At 29.2% G+C, this 18,612-nt stretch overlaps 3 protein-coding genes and 1 pseudogene across 3 annotated transcripts; all 4 read left to right on the top strand.

Annotated features, from left to right (window-relative positions):
* The first annotated feature begins 2,679 nt into the window (after positions 1–2,679).
* LOC140972080 (pectinesterase-like) lies at positions 2,680–4,555 on the top strand. Its single transcript, XM_073434550.1, has 3 exons — positions 2,680–2,785; positions 3,302–3,632; positions 3,728–4,555. Exons 2-3 carry the CDS (start codon positions 3,311–3,313, stop codon positions 4,411–4,413), a joined length of 1,008 nt encoding a protein of 335 aa, XP_073290651.1. The 5' UTR covers positions 2,680–2,785; positions 3,302–3,310; the 3' UTR covers positions 4,414–4,555.
* Positions 4,556–5,185: 630 nt separating this feature from the next.
* On the top strand, positions 5,186–5,524 carry LOC140974652 (putative invertase inhibitor). Its single transcript, XM_073438201.1, has one exon. The coding sequence runs from the start codon at positions 5,186–5,188 to the stop codon at positions 5,522–5,524; it is 339 nt and encodes a 112-aa protein (XP_073294302.1).
* Positions 5,525–10,100: 4,576 nt separating this feature from the next.
* LOC140974653 (pectinesterase 2-like) lies at positions 10,101–11,093 on the top strand (annotated as a pseudogene).
* A 5,344-nt stretch (positions 11,094–16,437) lies between these two features.
* LOC140974654 (pectinesterase inhibitor-like) lies at positions 16,438–16,923 on the top strand. The gene has a single exon (XM_073438202.1). It carries the CDS (start codon positions 16,438–16,440, stop codon positions 16,921–16,923), a length of 486 nt encoding a protein of 161 aa, XP_073294303.1.
* Positions 16,924–18,612: the final 1,689 nt, after the last annotated feature.

Here is an 18,612-nt window from a genome sequence, read left to right on the forward strand (position 1 = left end):
ACAAATTTTAAAATAATTGGTGTACCAAATGATTTTTACTCCTTAAAAATGTAAACATTTATAAGATCGAAGCGCAAGTATAAACACGTTTAGCAATTTAAATCAAATTATATATATGTGTGTGTACTGGAATGAACGACCTCTTGAGAAGTTCTCGTGTGGCAATGGGTAAATTATGTGATACATATATTATATTTGGGTCACCCATGAAAAAAATATTATTTTTTATACAAAATTATTACTTTTAATCGCAAATATAGGCAGAATTGATCCATTTCACGAATAAAGATATTTGAGATCGTCTCACAAGATACCTAATTATCTTCCTTTTTATCTTATAATTTTCGAATATATATCCAACTTTTCGAAATACATCTATATATTGGTATATATCTAATATTTCTTTATTTAAATTATTGGATCTTGGATTATATATATCAACTCGAAAATTGGGTATTATTTATATCTTTTAAATTTTTATTTACAATTATTTAATTATCAAATATAAGTTTTGGATAATCCAAACTATAAATTAATTACTTTTTAATAATGACAGCTGATGCTACATCTTTTTAAATTCATATCATAACATCGGATATTCACGCTCATTAGTCATTTTTTGGCTAGCAGTTGCTAGGACAGCGAGAGGAAAATGTCTTCTTATTGCAAAAGGGATTATACATTGGCTGAGTTTATTTACTCAGATTAGTGTTTATGGAATCGAGTTGTTTTCATCTTTATTTTGTTATTAAACACTGTAATTATGTTTGTGTTGGATTCAATGGAAGTAATCTTTCTATATTTTCAATTGAAAATAAAAATATATCTTTTAATTATGGATTTTAAACATACTATAAACTGAAATAAAGTAAATTCGTTGACAGAAATTAAAATTGCCGAACCAATTAAACACCATCAAAAGATGTATTTCAACGGAAAATTTATGGGAAAATAGTTTTGTTCCATCAATTTATTCAATTTTAAGTTTTGGTCTACTAAGTTTTCAAAGTTTTGTTTTAATACACAAATTTTTAATTGTCGTCTATTTTAGTTCAATTACTGATGTGCATCGAAATAGCAACTCATTTAGTCATTTTTAGGGTAAAGGTAATTTACATAATGACAATGTTTAACTATTTTATAATATTTTCGTTCAGTAAAAAATAGCATATTTTTGTAATTTGATATGTGCAACACCAAAAATAGTTACTACAAGAACCTCATAATGTTGTTTTATTTGGAGTATTATTTTTGTAAAATATATGACTTATTGTTACATTTTGATATTTGATTAAAATACAATATGTTTATAAAATGTAAAAAAATAATTATATACATACCGTAGATGTGCCACTAAGTAAAACGTCCCGTCATGGACAAAGTGAAACATATCCTCACTCTAATTTTAATAATTAATTACATGAAATAATTGTCCATCCATCACAAGAGTAAAATACTAGTGAATTAATTAAATTAAACCTGGACACAAGCAAGTTCGACCATGCATCAAACTGTTTATACATTTTAATTCATGAATTTTAGTAAACAAAACCCATATTAATTTGCTCGAACCAAGCTTTATGTGTGTGTGGCATAACCATAATATCATTAGAATCAAGTAGGCTAAAACTTATATAATATTTTTTTATGGTAAACATATAATATTTTTATTATTCTAAAATCAAAATGTTTGATAGTTTGATTAATAAAATGATATGATCTCTACTAGCAACGCAATTTGGTTTCAAAACAAAAAAGTTTGAAAGTAACGTTTTTACCAAAAAAATATATAAAGTTGAGACATTTCTGGTCCATTATTCCCACGTTAGAAAAACATACAATTTATTTTTACAGAGAAATAGGAAATGAAGGCAATAAATAATTCGATGTCGATGTAATAATGAACCCTTGAAATATTAGGTTTTAATTTGGCAACAACAATACAGTTTTCATAGGTTAATAAATAGGCATCACCAAAAAATATCTTACTATCCATCCATAGCAATACATGTATATATATATTTTATGTTGATACATGTATATTTTCAGCCGATAAAACACATACTTACAAATATTTTAGTAACCCTACTGTGTGTGAATGTTTATATATATATATATATATATATCCATCCAAATAAGATTTAATAACATTATAATTTCAAATCTATTCTCAAAGAAAGGAATTGAGGGGCAATAAATAATTGACATAAAAATGGCTACTTTATCTATAGTTTTCAGATAGCAAGTATTATCTTTTAAAAAAAAAAAAAAAACCTTATTTACTAATTTTACAAATTAATGACTTAAAAATGCAAAAAGACTATTCTGCTAGTCTCTTTTCTTTTTAAGATGTCTGCCTTAATTTACACCTATACCATATATATAGTCTATTGTTGTCAATAATCCATTATCTCCACCTTAGCAATTGGAGCACGCATAGCACTGGAAAACTACGAAATACATGTGCATTATATTCTTCAAATTCAACAATAAATGGATTTTTTCGATCAATTTAACTTTTATTCAAATTAAGGAAAACTAGCTAAACTAGCAAATGGAATACGACATTGATCACCTCATTGGCATAATTTTTTTTTTTATAAATGTATACATCAATTCATTAGTTCATGTGGCATTATGTGCTTAGTTTAATGAAAGCAAGTTGAGCCGTGTAGCCTGTGTGAGCAACTTGAATTGCGGTTAGACCAACGTACAGATCGGGCTCGGACACTGAAGTTCTACCTAGAATTAAGAACACGGTTAAAAGAAGACTCTCAATCGAAAGGTCAATGATTATTTGTGTTGTTCCTTGTTAAACTTTACATTTTATCTTGTTTTTGAGGAAAAACTTATCAGTTTCATCCTTTAACATAGTTTTATTTTTACGCCTGTCGCCAGGTTAGAAATCCTTAGTTAATGTGTGGGAGCATCTGGAATTTTTGTTCGAGTTTTTAAGTTTTTACTGTCTACTCATTCAAACATTAACGTACGTACGTATGTGCATTATGCATGATTTACGAAAACCAAATGCATGGAATGTTTCTGCTTTACTATTTTTCTACCTTATAAAAACTGGGGTGGACGAAGGATTTGAGACGATGATATAATTTAGAATTGTTATTTTAATTCAAAATGGAGGATACTATGCTCGGTCTGCTCAAGAATTATAAATGTAATAATGATAGATGCATAGATATACGACCATTGACTCAATTAACGTACGATTTGTTCGAATGTGTTGAAGAATTTGGGCTCTATGCCCGGATGATCATTTATGTAAAATACAACATTTTCTTAACAGGAAGCAATTATGCAGCAGATCAAGAATTTGCTTTATACTGCAGTGACCCTTATCTTTGTGATACATTATGCATTAGCACAATTGACTTTGATAGTGTCCAAAGATGGACGGGGAAATTTCACCACTATTACTCAAGCTGTGGCAGCAGCTCCGAACAAAAGTCTCCAAAGGACGGTTATAAAAATAAAAGCTGGTGTTTACTACGAAAACATCATTATTACCGAAGAAAAGATTAATTTGTATTTCATAGGTGAGGGAATGGACGTCACCAAAATATCGGGTAATAAAAGCGTCAGAATGGGCTTGCAAACTAAGGATACAGCAACAGTCCGTAAGTAGTTTCATAGCTTTGGTTTTTTTTCTCTACTGAAATTCATGGAAACCGATTACTCTATCAAATTAATTGGGTTCGTTAATGTGTTTCAGGAATCAATGCTAATGGATTCGTTGCAATAGATATAACTTTTGAAAACACTGCTGGCCCACAAATGTCCCAAGCAGTTGCTCTAAGCAACTATGGCGACCATACAGCATTCTACAGGTGTCGTTTTTTGGGATATCAAGATACATTGAATCCCCAGTCTCGCACTCAGTTTTACCGAGATTGTGAAGTTTACGGCACCGTAGATTTTATATTCGGTAACGAGGCAAAAGTTGTCTTCCAAAACTGCAACATCTACGCACGCAAGCCATCAGCCGGGCAATCAAACACCGTCACGGCACAAGGCAAAGAGACACCAAATCAGGAGTTTGGCATTGTGATGCAAAATTGCAGTTTTTCAGGTACGCCTGATTTGCTAAAGGAGTTGAACGTGAAGACATTTTTAGGCAGACCTTGGAAAAATTATTCCACGACGGTGATAATGCAAAGCTTTCTGGACAAACTAATCCATCCCAGGGGCTGGTTGGAGTGGGAAGGAGTTAGTTTGGACAAAGTGTATAACGCCGAATACAGTAACCGAGGAACTGGTGCAAGTACCTACGAGAGAGTCAATTGGTCACACGTTATCAACTCCAGAGCTGAGGCCGCGAAGTTTACAGTGAGGAACTTCATTGACGGAGAAAATTGGATTAAATCCACTGGAATTCCATTTTTCCCTGACTTGCTATGATATAGTGTAACGTTGAAAGAGAACTTTGTTTCGACCGAGCAATGTATATATCCATAGAATTTATTTTGTAATATGTGTGCATGTGCTATCATCTCAATATTTCTCGCATATATGTACATTTATTTGGTCAAAATATTTATAATTAAAGATGCATATGAAATCAGTTTGCAAATATGATATAACCGATCCTTTAGGCTTTAACATCACTCAGTCCATCCAATTACATCTGTTGCACCAATTAATTCAAATATAATAAATTGATATTGGGAATATCAGAGAAGGCAAAATATATAATAAAGTATGCAAATTTGAGTTTAGAAATTAGAATAAAATATTTCACAAAATGGGAATACCGTATCGTGAATCTTGCTCAAAGTAATGGTATCAATCCCTTATAAGATGCAATATATTTTCTATAATTAATATAAGATCTTTGTAGTATTATTCCACGAGATTTGGGGTTTTAAATGTCCTCTTACTTATATAAAATACTCCATAATACAAACTTTGACATGTATCAAAGAAAATAAAATAACCTAAATATATATATTATATATACGAGTAGAGAGAAATGTCTTCTCCTTTCACACAAGTCTTCCTAATTATCCTCTTCTTTTTCACCCAAGTTATGTCCATGACAATTAGCAACAAAACTGTTGCTTTGATACAACAAGTGTGCGAGAAAACACATAATTATAGTCTGTGTGTTTCTTCCTTAAAATCCGATCCCCGTGGTCTCAAAGCCGACTTGAAAGATCTTGTTGTTATTACGATGGACATTGCACTAGTGAAGTCGATCAAAATCTCAGAACTTATCATTAAATTGAAAAAAACAGCCACTGATCCACTTGTGAGATCAAGCTTTAACGTATGTAGTAATGAATACGGTTCATCTATGGTAAGTCTCCAAGAAGCTATAGATGCTTTTGAGTCAAATTCTTATAAAGAATCATATGGGCAGCTTACTGTTGCGGCAAGTGGACCGCTAAGTTGTGAGGATACTTTTGCCGAACCACCCGCACGCAAGTCTCCATTGACGGCTGTCGGAGCCGACCTTTATTCTGTGGTTACCATTGCAGAAGATATTCTATCGATTGTCATGAAGCATTAGTCACTATGACTTTATTTCATTATTTGATCAATATGTAATCTTATTTTAAGTGGTTGAAGTTTCGATTTTTTTATTTATGGCTCTTGTTTGTAACTCATAAAATAGGAAAATTGAAAATAAAGTGCCCTTAATACTAAAATTTATAAATTATTGAAGTCAAGTTACGTGTTAAGTTTTTTACTTTTGTATTTTTCGTTGTCTTACTAAAATAAGTAGTTATGACAAAAGATATATTGGGAAAGAAAAATTTGTTTTTTTTTTTTTTTTAAATTTAAGGGTAACAAAATAAACATTATAAGAGAGAACTCGGGTACATGATCTACACACTTTAAAAAACAAAGAATTTTAGTGAGGCGACGGAAAAATTTTCGGCGTAGCCACTACAACGCTAAAGTCAGTCAAATATTCACACAAAGGAAAGACAAGTGATATATAGTGAATGTGAGAACCTGAAATTTCAGCAGAAGATAACAATTCCAGTAGCACTCAATAATTCAGAAGATGGTATTTTTCCAGCAGACAGATTTCCAGCAGAAGCTATTATTTCAGAAGCTGATATTTTCCAGCAGATTAGAATCCAGCAGCAGAAGAGCGAATTCCAGCAGACAGTTACTAATCCAACTTATGATTTGTAACTGAAGCATTTATCATGTAAATTAAAGGCTGTAATGGCACTTAATGGCAGATTATGGCCATTAATTGGGAGGCAAACAGTCTGGAACCATGCCTATAAATAACACCATCAGTCTCTAAATTGGTGTTACACAAATCTTGAGATTATCACTTGAATTTTCGAGTTAAGATAGTGCTGATTTTCGAGCAGTAGAAACCAGTAGCAAGAACAGCAGATTTCCAGACTTCAACCAAAATTCTTTCAGCAAATTACGGTAAGTGGGCTTATGTATAAATATCTTGAAATCAGTTTGATAATATCTGTTTTAATGCATATTTTATGTTGATTTCTGATATCTGATTTTGAAGTACTGAAACTCCCTAGTGAACTAATGGTAGGAATATATATTCTGAACATTTCTAAATTCTGATTCTGATTCTGATTCTGGCCTCACCCCTTAGAGGAGAGAACATATAGGGGACTGATATCAGTTTAGCCATGAAATTCACTAACGTGCTCAGTGCTTACTAATTCTGATTTCTGTTCTGAATATTGTGATTTCTGAATTCTGATTCCTGTTCTGGAAACAAGAGTTTTCTGTATATTATTCTATTGCTATTTCTGTAAAATGAGATTTCGAAAACTGGGAGTTATTCCCGCCCCTGCTTACTGCGTGACAACCATATCACTCACCCACCAAACCCATCTCAGATAAGGACGAGGAAGAAAAGTTAGAAGAAGAAGAGCAGATTCAATTTTGGGGAAGGTGATGAAGATCGTTGTTCTCAGTTCTGATTTATATATTATATTCCGCTGCATCTGTTCAGACATTGTAATTCTGGTTTTACATTTCCGCTGTAAAACGTTATTGATGGAGTTGTATAAGACATTGAATATTCAGTATTATGAATAAAAGACTGGTTTTCTGAATTCTGTACTTCTGAGGCTTGTTGTTTTCGAATGTAAATTTGAGAGCAACGTCGGTGTTGACCAACCCCCGTTTTGGGGCGTGACAGTGAATGCTTGTGAAAAGTCAAGTGAATATATCCCAAATGATTGAGCAAACATGTGTATTTATAGGGAAAAAAAATAATGATTACCTTGTTTTCAGTGTCTGGGATCACTTCTCGTGATTAGACGGCTGCCCATGACCTGCTCCATAACGCTTTCACAATTGACAACTCATACTGCATCTTGTCTTGTCACATCGTCCCCACGTGTGTTGATTGGCATGCTAATTATTTCGAGGCATGGTGACCCATATATATGGGTTTAGAATCGGCACCTGTCTCGAGATACTCAGCATTGGCATTGACGTGAGGACACAAAAGGTATTCTGATCCCTAGTACTGTATCTATGGATAGGGTCCTGATCAATTCATCTTAGTCCTCCTATGTTGCTCATGCTATGCTGGGATCCCGGGATTTTATAGTATGTAGTAGCCTAATTGACTTCTTAGGTTGATGTATGTCTGGGGAAGTTTTAAGTAAGTTATTCTTTTTTTACCCAAACTAGGTCTCGCGAGTCTTCTCCTGACTTCATGCCACCAACATTTGGCTCCCGATCTATCTTTCTTTGCCCGAATCTAGGGATGACCTGGGCCCTTTACCAAGTATCACCATTCTCTTCGAAAATATTCGGGCTAGAGCCCTACTCACTGTCCCGAGTGGTCAAATTGGACTTGGGCGGGAGAACAACTATATTTCAAATTTAAATGGGCTAGGGTTGACGGAAGAGTGACGTAAGCCCTAGTACTTGAAAAAATATCTGATAGACATCTCTTCATATTCCTGGCTCGACTTTTCGTCTTCTTGGGTGACCTAGTTCAATTTCTGAGGTGCATCTAGTCCCTTATTTACCCCAAGATCAAAGAGTGAGATTACTCATCTACACCTATAAATATCAACGACCTTCATCCCTTTCCCACTTTCCCATTCTCTCGATTCCTCGCGTTTCTGCTCTCGTTTCTATGTGATTCCGACCGTGTTCACATAAGTATAGCATATCAAAACTATATATTATATTTAATAATGTTCTAATTTTTTTTATGGACAATAACATGAAAATTGACTGTCTTTTCGAATTACGGTTCAAATTAGCATATCATATTACACAACTTAAAATATTTGATAGTTAATAATAAATTTGTAATTAATTATATGATGGTAATCAATAAAATTTCTATTTTTCTATTTAAACTTCTCAAATTCATGTTCAAATTTCAATTTTAACATATGAATAGCTTGAAAAAATAAATTTCATTTTTAATTTCAATTAAATTACTTGAAAATATAAATCGCATTCAAAGATTTCGCCTTGGTGGGCAGAAAATATAAATTGCCTTTGAAGATATAAATTAGTACTGCACTCTTTCGATAAATTGTTTCTACTCTCTTCCATCACTCACTTTAAGCAAAAAAAAAAAATACGGCTCCTATTTTTAACGTCATCCGAGAGTTTGACCATTCGAAAAGGCAATGGGCTCTGAAATACCAATTAGTTTGTGGTTACAATCTACATACATATGGAAACAATGAAGATTTTAGCTTGAAGTACGTGTTTCATGATAAAGAGGTTGTTAATTATTATTATTATTATTATTATTATTATTATTATTATTATTATTATTTACATATCTAATATGATTATTGTGAGAAAGTTACTTTTCTATATTTTGTTAGAGTGAACGCATACATAAAATGATAAAAACATCTGGTCATGAACAGAGTGAAACCCATTCTCAAAGAAAGTCGTGTATTTGTCCTAAAAAAAATATGATTGTTGCAGGAATTGAATGAAGTATAAGATAACAAAAAACAAATACAAAATTATTTTTATTGCAAAAAATCATGTATGCAAAATTTTTGTACAAGATATTGTATAAATCAAAATCTTCTAGTAGATCTTTATTAAAAGAAAGAAGAGGTGACATATGAGTTGTTAATATCTGAACATCTATAAACAAATTTGTGTCTATTTATTTATCACATTTATTTACTATTACTATTGTTTTTAGATATATTTGTGAAATATTTTATGTGTCTCTCAAATACTAAAATATTGCATACTAAATGTTTGATAAAATGTTTCACTCAAAAATATTTTTACTCATTCAACTTGAGTATATTTCCAATAATTTACTCAATGTTTAATCGATTTTTACGAGAGATTATTTTGATTGTCTTCTAGTTTACTTTGTAAACCAAACTCGATTTAATTTTTTTGTGTTCAATATTTAAAGAACGAGACATTGTAACTTAACGATTGTCTCTCAATCTATCTTAACATGTTCTTTTCCCATTTCTTAAAATTTAGAATTCTATTTATCTGTTATGTTTCACAAGTTCAATTCACAATCAATAGTAATGACTCTATAATTTTTTTGGGTGATGATAGAATCCCGTAGTTGATATCCTTCAGTGCAAACTGGGTAAACCTTTGAGCTTACGTAATAGCCTGCAAACTATATTAGTCAAGTAAACCATGCTTGGTAAATCATGTGTGACAAAATCGCACGAGAAAGTGTCGGTAGAGAGAATCAAACTCTTTACCACTGATTAAATGCTTATCTACTCCACCATCTCGAACACTTCCTAACAGGCGTATTAGCTATGTAAATTAATATTTTTTTGAGCATGAAATAAATTAATATTATTAATACTACATCCATTGATCATAAAAGACGCATTAATCAATTAATTAGTAATAGCTTTGTAAATTGAATTTTAAGGTTCAATGAATGTACATTTAATCAATTTAAAGTTACCCACTATTGATGAATTCAAAATTTAATTAAAATAAGTTCACATTACCTAGCTTTTATCCACCAATGGAGGCGGCAGCAGATGTGAACAAATGAATCGCCAGCATCATCTCAAAATAAGCTAGATTATTATTATTACGATTTGAATATGATAGCACTATCCAACAATATGATTAATTTGTATTTCATAGGTGAGGGAATGGACGTCACCAAAATATCTGGTAATAAAAGCGCCGGAATGGGCTTGAAAACTAAGGAAACAGCAACAGTCCGTAAGTAGTTTCATAGCTTTGGTTTTTTTCACTACTGAAATCATGGAAACCGATTACTCTATCAAATTAATTGGGTTCGTTAATGTGTTTCAGAAATCAATGCTAATGGATTCGTTGCAATAGATAATACTTTTGAAAACACTGCTGGTCACAAATGTTCCAGGCAGTTGCTCTAAGCAACTATGGCGACCATACAGCATTCTACAGGTGTCGTTTTTTGGGATATCAAGATACATTGAATCCCCAGTCTCGCACTCAGTTTTACCGAGATTGTGAAGTTTACGGCACCGTAGATTTTATATTCGGTAACGAGGCAAAAGTTGTCTTCCAAAACTGCAACATCTACGCACGCAAGCCATCAGCCGGGCAATCAAACACCATCACGGCACAAGGCAAAGAGACACCAAATCAGGAGTCCGGCATTGTGATGCAAAATTGCAGTTTTTCAGGAACGCCTGATTTGCTAAAGGAGTTGAACGTGAAGACATTTTTAGGCAGACCTTGGAAAAATTATTCCACGACGGTGATAATGCAAAGCTTTCTGGACAAACTAATCCATCCCAGGGGCTGGTTGGAGTGGGAAGGAGTTAGTTTGGACAAAGTGTATAACGCCGAATACAGTAACCGAGGAACTGGTGCAAGTACCTACGAGAGAGTCAATTGGTCACACGTTATCAACTCCAGAGCTGAGGCCGCGAAGTTTACAGTGAGGAACTTCATTGACGGAGAAAATTGGATTAAATCCACTGGAATTCCATTTTTCCCTGACTTGCTATGATATAGTGTAACGTTGAAAGAGAACTTTGTTTCGACCGAGCAATGTATATATCCATAGAATTTATTTTGTAATATGTGTGCATGTGCTATCATCTCAATATTTCTCGCATATATGTACATTTATTTGGTCAAAATATTTATAATTAAAGATGCATATGAAATCAGTTTGCAAATATGATATAACCGATCCTTTAGGCTTTAACATCACTCAGTCCATCCAATTACATCTGTTGCACCAATTAATTCAAATATAATAAATTGATATTGGGAATATCAGAGAAGGCAAAATATATAATAAAGTATGCAAATTTGAGTTTAGAAATTAGAATAAAATATTTCACAAAATGGGAATACCGTATCGTGAATCTTGCTCGAAGTAATGGTATCAATCCCTTATAAGATGCAATATATTTTCTATAACTAGAAGACATGCACGTGCGTTGCACGTGTCGAACATATAAAGATGAAACATACAACAACCGTAATTTCTATATTTCTCATGATATATTTTGAAATTATAAAGTCCTATATATAAATCATGTCATTGAAAAAGTAGCTACAAATATTCATCAAAGTAAATTTGACAGGGCATAAAACATGAAAATAATTGTAATATTATAAAAAAAAATTATTTTTTGAGCCAAAAAAATATTTAAAAAGCATAAGTAAAATTGTAAAATCTTATAAATCATTTTATGTAACTATAGATGGAAGACTAATTTGGTTCACATAAAAAGGATTTGAATTCATTCTTATTCGTCATTTTCTATCATTTAATATATGTAAGAGTAATTATTATACATAAAATCAATTTAACTTCATTTTCATTCTTTTGAAGTGTTCTCTCATGGCACCAAATAATTATTTGGGTTTGTCACACATAAAGTTTTACGGTTTGACCCATTGACACCTACGTCAGTGCAATTCTCATTATTTCACAATTAGTTTTGTATATGACTTTGCACAATACATCACAATTATAAGAAATAAAAGTCTTATCTTGGGTAACAAATAAAACATTTGACCTCAAGATTAAGAAATGTTTGAACTAAAAGATTAATATCATTCAGTTTTGTTAGGTTAAGCTTGCATGAGTGAGAGTAGTACTGAGATAGATGAATTCTTAGGAAGTTCTTGTGCATACTGCTGATATTGTGTCGCTTATTTAAATTCCATTAAAGATATAAATTTTTTTTTATAAAAAATGGACTGGAAATTTGATTCCAATTCCATTTTTATTTAATTTATTGCAAAAATCATTAATACCTGTAAAACAAAAAAAACATGTATTTATTAATATTATTTAATGAATATAAGGACATACATGTAAATTCACACAATTTATGCTATTCATGGATGGTAATTTACTCAAGCTAAAATAAAAATTAGCACAAAAACTCATATAAGGTTGTTTCACGATCAATTTTGTGAAACATGTCTCATATATATCCGACTCGAATCATGAAAAAACATTGTTTTTCACTCTGAAAATGGGCTGGATCAACCTATCCCAAGGATATATATCATGATACCAGTTCACAGAAGGCATACTCAAAAATTAGAAAACTATAAAATTTTGAACAAAAACGTAAAATTCATTTTTATTCTATTTATTTTAAAATTTACTAATTAATGAAAAAATTGAAATCAAACAAAAGAACATCCTAAAAAATAAAGATAGAGTTCACAAATCAAACAAAAAAAGAGATAAATAAAACAAATATAATTATTTTTAAAATAAGAATATAGTTCATTTTTAAAAAAATTGAACGTAAATTTCATTATTATTATTTTTATTTTAAATTTCATTAAAGATATAGTTTTTTTATAAAAAATTATAGAGTGTAAATTTCATTCCAATAAGTGGTAACTGAATTTTATTTTTATTCAATTTATTTTAGAATTCACTAATAGATGAGAGAACAAACCAAAACATGCATGTATTTATTATTATTATTATTTTAAATTTTATTAAAGAGATATATATTTTTTTAAAAAAATGAGTGCAAATTTTATTCCAAAAAGTGCAAAATAAATTTAAATTTTATTTTAAAAAATGACAGCTAAAATTCAGTTTTCTGCAATTTATTTTAGAATTCATTAATAGCTAGGAAAAAACAAACAATAAACATATATTTATTATTATTATCATTGTGAATTTCATTAAAGATATAAGTTTTTTTAAAAAATAGAGTACAAATTTCATTAAAAAAAATGAGACTAAATTTTATTTTTCTTCAATTTAATTTAGATTTTTTTAATTAATAGATGAAAATACAAATAAAGTAACATGTATTAATGAATATTATTTAATGAAGATAAGGACATAGATGTAAATTCACAATTTAAAATCATATATTTAGAGTCGTAATAATAATAGCTAGGAAAAAATATGAAGATCAAGAAATGTTTGAACTAAAAGATTAATCTTTCACTATCATTCAGTTTTGTTAGGTTAAATTTGCATGAGTGATAGTAGTACTGAGATGGATGAACTCTTAGAAAGTTCTTGTGCATATTGCTGACATTGTGTCGCTTATTTTAAATTCCATTAAAGATATAATTTTTTATATAAAAAATGGCCTGTAAATTTTATTATTCCAAATTAAAATTTCATTTTTATTTAATTTATTGTAAAAATCATTAATACCTGAAAAAAAAACAAAAACAACATGTATTTATTAATACTATTTAATGAATATAAGGACATACATGTAAATTCACACAATTTATGTTATTCATGGATGGTAATTTACTCTAGTTAAAAATAAAAATTGGCACAAAAACTCATATAAGACTGTTTCACCAATCAATTTTGTGAAACATGTCTCATATCCGATTCGAATCATGAAAAAACATTGTTGTTCACTCTGAAAATGGACCAGATCAACCTATCTCAGGGATATATATCATGATACCAGTTCACATAATACCTACTAAAAAATTAGATAACTATAAAATTTTGAACAAAAACGTAAAATTCATTTTTATTCTATTTATTTTAAAATTTTCTAATTATTGAAAAAATTGAAATCAAACAAAATGACATCCTATAAAATAAAGATAGAGTTCACAAATCAAACAAAAAACGAGATAAATAAAACAAAAATAATTATTTTTAAAATAAGAATATAGTTTATTTTTTAAAAAAATTAAACGTAAATTTCATTATTCTTCTATTTATTTTAAATTTCATTAAAGATATAGTTTTTTTTTTTAAAAAAAACGTAGAGTGTAAACTTCATTCCAATAAGTGATAACTGAATTTTATTTTCTTCAATTTATTTTAGAATTCACTAACAGATTGGAGAACAAACCAAAACATGTATTTATTATTACTATTATTTTAAATTTTATCAAAGAGATATATGTTTTTTAAAAAATTGAGTGCAAATTTTATTCCAAAAAGTGGAAAATAAATTAAATTTTATTCTAAAAAATAATAACTAAATTTTTCATTCTAAAAATGATAGCTAAAATTCAGTTTTCTTCAATATATTTTAGAAGTTATTAATAGCTAGGAAAAAAACAAACAAAAAACATATATTTATTATTGTTATCCTAGTGAATTTCATTAAAGATATAAGTTTTTTTAAAAAATAGAGTGCAAATTTCATCAGAAAAAATGGAAGCTAAATTTTATTTTTCTTCAATTTAATTTCAATATTAATGAATGTTATTTAATGAAGATAATGACATATATATAAATCCACAATTTAAAATTATATATTTTGAATCGTAATAATAATAGTTAGGAAAAAACAAAAAAAACATATATTTATTATTGTTATCATTTTGAATTTCATTATAGATATAAGTTTTTTTAAAAAAAATGGATTGCAAATTTCATCACAAAAAATGGATGCTAAATTTATTTTTCTTCAATTTAATATAGATTCCATTAATTAATAAATAAAAGCAAAACAAACAAAGTGATCACATGTATTAATGAATATTATTTAATGAAGATAAGGATATATATGTAAATTCACAATTCAACTCATATATTTATAGTAGTAATATAGTAGTAATAGATTATTTAATGAAGATAATGACATAGATATAAATCCACAATTTAAAATCATATATTTTGAATCGTAATAATAATAGTTAGGAAAAAAAACATATATTTATTATTGTTATCACTTTGAATTTCATTATAGATATAAGTTTTTTTAAAAAATAGATTCCAAATTTCATCACAAAAAATGGATGCTAAATTTATTTTTCTTCAATTTAATATAGATTTCATTAATTAATAAATAAAAGCAAAACAAACAAAGTGATCACATGTATTAATGAATATTATTTAATGAAGATAAGGATATATATGTAAATTCACAATTCAACTCATATATTTATAGTAGTAATAGATTATCATTTTGAATTTCATTATAGATATAAGTTTTTTTAAAAAATGGATTGCAAATTTCATCACAAAAAATGGATGCTAAATTTATTTTTCTTCGATTTAATATAGATTCCATTAATTAATAAATAAAAGCAAAACAAACAAAGTGATCACATGTATTAATGAATGTTATTTAATGAAGATAATGACATAGATATAAATCTACAATTTAAAATCATATATTTTGAATCGTAATAATAATGGTTAGGAAAAAACAAAAAAAAACATATATTTATTATTGTTATCATTTTGAATTTCATTATAGATATAAGTTTTTTTAAAAAATGGATTGCAAATTTCATCACAAAAAATGGATGCTAAATTTATTTTTCTTCAATTTAATATAGATTCCATTAATTAATAAATAAAAGCAAAACAAACAAAGTTATCACATGTATTAATGAATATTATTTAATGAAGATAAGGATATATATGTAAATTCACAATTCAACTCATATATTTATAGTAGTAATAGATTTATAGTAGTAATAGATAATAGATTAATTTCAATATTAATGAATGTTATTTAATGAAGATAATGACATAGATATAAATCCACAATTTAAAATCATATATTTTGAATCGTAATAATAATAGTTAGGAAAAAAAACATATATTTATTATTGTTATCATTGTGAATTTCATTATAGATATAAGTTTTTTTAAAAAATGGATTGCAAATTTCATCACAAAAAATGGATGCTAAATTTATTTTTCTTCAATTTAATATAGATACCATTAATTAATAAAAAAAAGCAAAACAAACAAAGTGATCACATGTATTAATGAATATTATTTAATGAAGATAAAGATATATATGTAAATTCACAATTCAACTCATATATTTATAGTAGTAATAGATTAATATAAGATCTTTGTAGTATTATTCCACGAGATTTGGGGTTTTAAATGTCCTCTTACTTATATAAAATACTCCATAATACAAACTTTGACATGTATCAAAGAAAAGAAAATAACCTAAATATATATATTATATATACGAGTAGAGAGAAATGTATTCTCCTGTCATACAAGTCTTCCTAATTATCCTCTTCTTTTTCACCCAAGTTATGTCCATGACAATTAGCAACAAAAATGTTGCTTTGATACAACAAGTGTGCGAGAAAACACATAATTATAGTCTGTGTGTTTCTTCCTTAAAATCCGATCCCCGTGGTCTCAAAGCCGACTTGAAAGATCTTGTTGTTATTATGATGGACCTTGCATTAGTGAAGTCGATCAAAATCTCAGAACTTATCACTAAATTGAACAAAACTGCCTCTGATCCACTTGTGAGATCATGCTTTCACGTATGTAGTATCGAATACAATACATCGATAGGAAGTCTCCAAGATGCTATAGATGCTTTTGAGTCGAATTCTTATGACGAATCATATGGGCAGCTTACTGTTGCTGCAAGTGGACCGGGAAATTGTGAGGAAACTTTTACCGAACCACCAGCACGCAAGTCTCCATTGACAGCTGTCGATGCCTATTTTTATTCTATGGTTACCATTGCAGAAGATATTCTAACGATCGTCATGAAACACAAGTCACCATGACTTTATTTCATTATTTGATAAATCTGTAATCTTATTTTGAGGGGGATGAAGTTTTGATTATTTTATTTATGGCTCTTGTTTGCAACTCCTCACAAAATCAGAAAATTAAAAATAAAGTGCCCATAATACTAAAATTTAAAAATTATTGAAGTCAACTTCCATGTTTTGTTCTTCACTGTTGTATATTTTGTTTTTATTAAAATAAGTAGTTTATGATAAAAAAATATATTGGGAAAGAAAAATTGTTTTTTTTTTAAAATTTAACGATAAAAAAATTAACATTATAAGGATTTCTTTATGAATAATATTAATATATCACTTTGTCCGTCCAATCTTATCTCTTGCACAAATCGGAAGGTAATAATTTGGTAGTGAGTATAATTGAATGACACATTAATTAGGATAATATTTCGCATTGATATTTTAAATCTTCTCAACATAACGATATCAATATTTTATGTATCATATATTTCTGACAAAATCTTGTGCTAGTATTTCGTAATATTAATTCCACTAAATATGTATGATCGATGCTTTTCTTGTGTTCTCTTACATGTATAAAATATTCCACAATATTAACAAGTCGTGTACCCTGGTAAATTGGATGGATTGGATGACCAATTTATCGGAGTTGAATGACGCTTCTTTCTTGGGAGTGCCAATGACCCGGCAGAGGGAACCAAGCTGGATGATCAACACACATGATGTGAGAGCCCACCCAGATTCCCAAGCCCAGCTCATTTGATTAATTAAGTTAAATAATAAAAATAATAATAATAGTAAATCTACCCTAATTTCTTCCCTCTCCCAGAGTGCGATTGTCTTCAGAAGTCTCAGCCAATTTCGAAGCTTTGTTCGCGCTGCTTTGATTGTCCAAAAATTAAATTAAATACATATTTGGGAAGCCACCGACGTCAGCTTTCCATTGATACGCCTTCAGCTAGGAAAACTCGCGACTCCCGGAAAATCCGTCGGAAACCGTTGTTTGCTTTCACCGGAATTCGTTGGACAACACTTGTTCTAGGCTTCATACAGCTCGGTCTATAAGCCTTGAGTTAAATTTCAAATTGCGGAAGCCAATTTTAGACTCCAGGGTTTCAAAAAGTGGATATTTATGTTCATTCGAGTTTTTATAATTGATGTTTTATATTGTGGGTTGTAATTGCTATATCTGAGCTGATTGGAGGTATTAATAAAATTTCAGAATTTATTTGAGAATAATTCCGAAAATTAAGTTTTATTTAATTGGGTTTTCGAATTTTTGTGTTTAATAATTAGATGTTTAGATGCTATAAAATTGTAGTATATTAATTTTAGAAATATTAAAGCTTAAATTATGGATTTTTGGACTTTAGACTAAATTGATGAATATTAAAAAAAATAAATGGAAGTTGATGTGAAATGAATCACTTGCCACAAGATCGGATTCTTGAGAAAATCCTTTGGAAATTTCAGTGGTAAATTACGTGTTCAATTGAGGTACGCATAAACTATTTCATTATGACGTCTATAATGACGTGGGATGACATTAAGTATTTTGTAATGAATCGTGGTGTGTCTTATATGCTTATGTGAATAATATGATTGCATTCACAAATTTTTTGTGAGTTCATATGCTTATGTTGATAAATAATCCTTATTTTTATCCTTTGAAAAAAATAAATAATAAAAATATGTTTACTTTGAAAG

This window comes from Primulina huaijiensis, chromosome 3 (assembly GCF_012295235.1).
Source record: "Primulina huaijiensis isolate GDHJ02 chromosome 3, ASM1229523v2, whole genome shotgun sequence".
NCBI lineage: Eukaryota > Viridiplantae > Streptophyta > Magnoliopsida > Lamiales > Gesneriaceae > Primulina > Primulina huaijiensis.

Bases quoted from the DNA above. Each gene is read 5' to 3' on its own strand.
- LOC140972080 (XM_073434550.1), top strand. From the start codon at position 3,311: ATGCAGCAGATCAAGAATTTGCTTTATACTGCAGTGACCCTTATCTTT. The intron at 3,633-3,727 runs GTAAGTAGTTTC...AATGTGTTTCAG, and splicing joins TAAGGATACAGCAACAGTCC to GAATCAATGCTAATGGATTC.
- LOC140974652 (XM_073438201.1), top strand. From the start codon at position 5,186: ATGGACATTGCACTAGTGAAGTCGATCAAAATCTCAGAACTTATCATT.
- LOC140974654 (XM_073438202.1), top strand. From the start codon at position 16,438: ATGACAATTAGCAACAAAAATGTTGCTTTGATACAACAAGTGTGCGAG.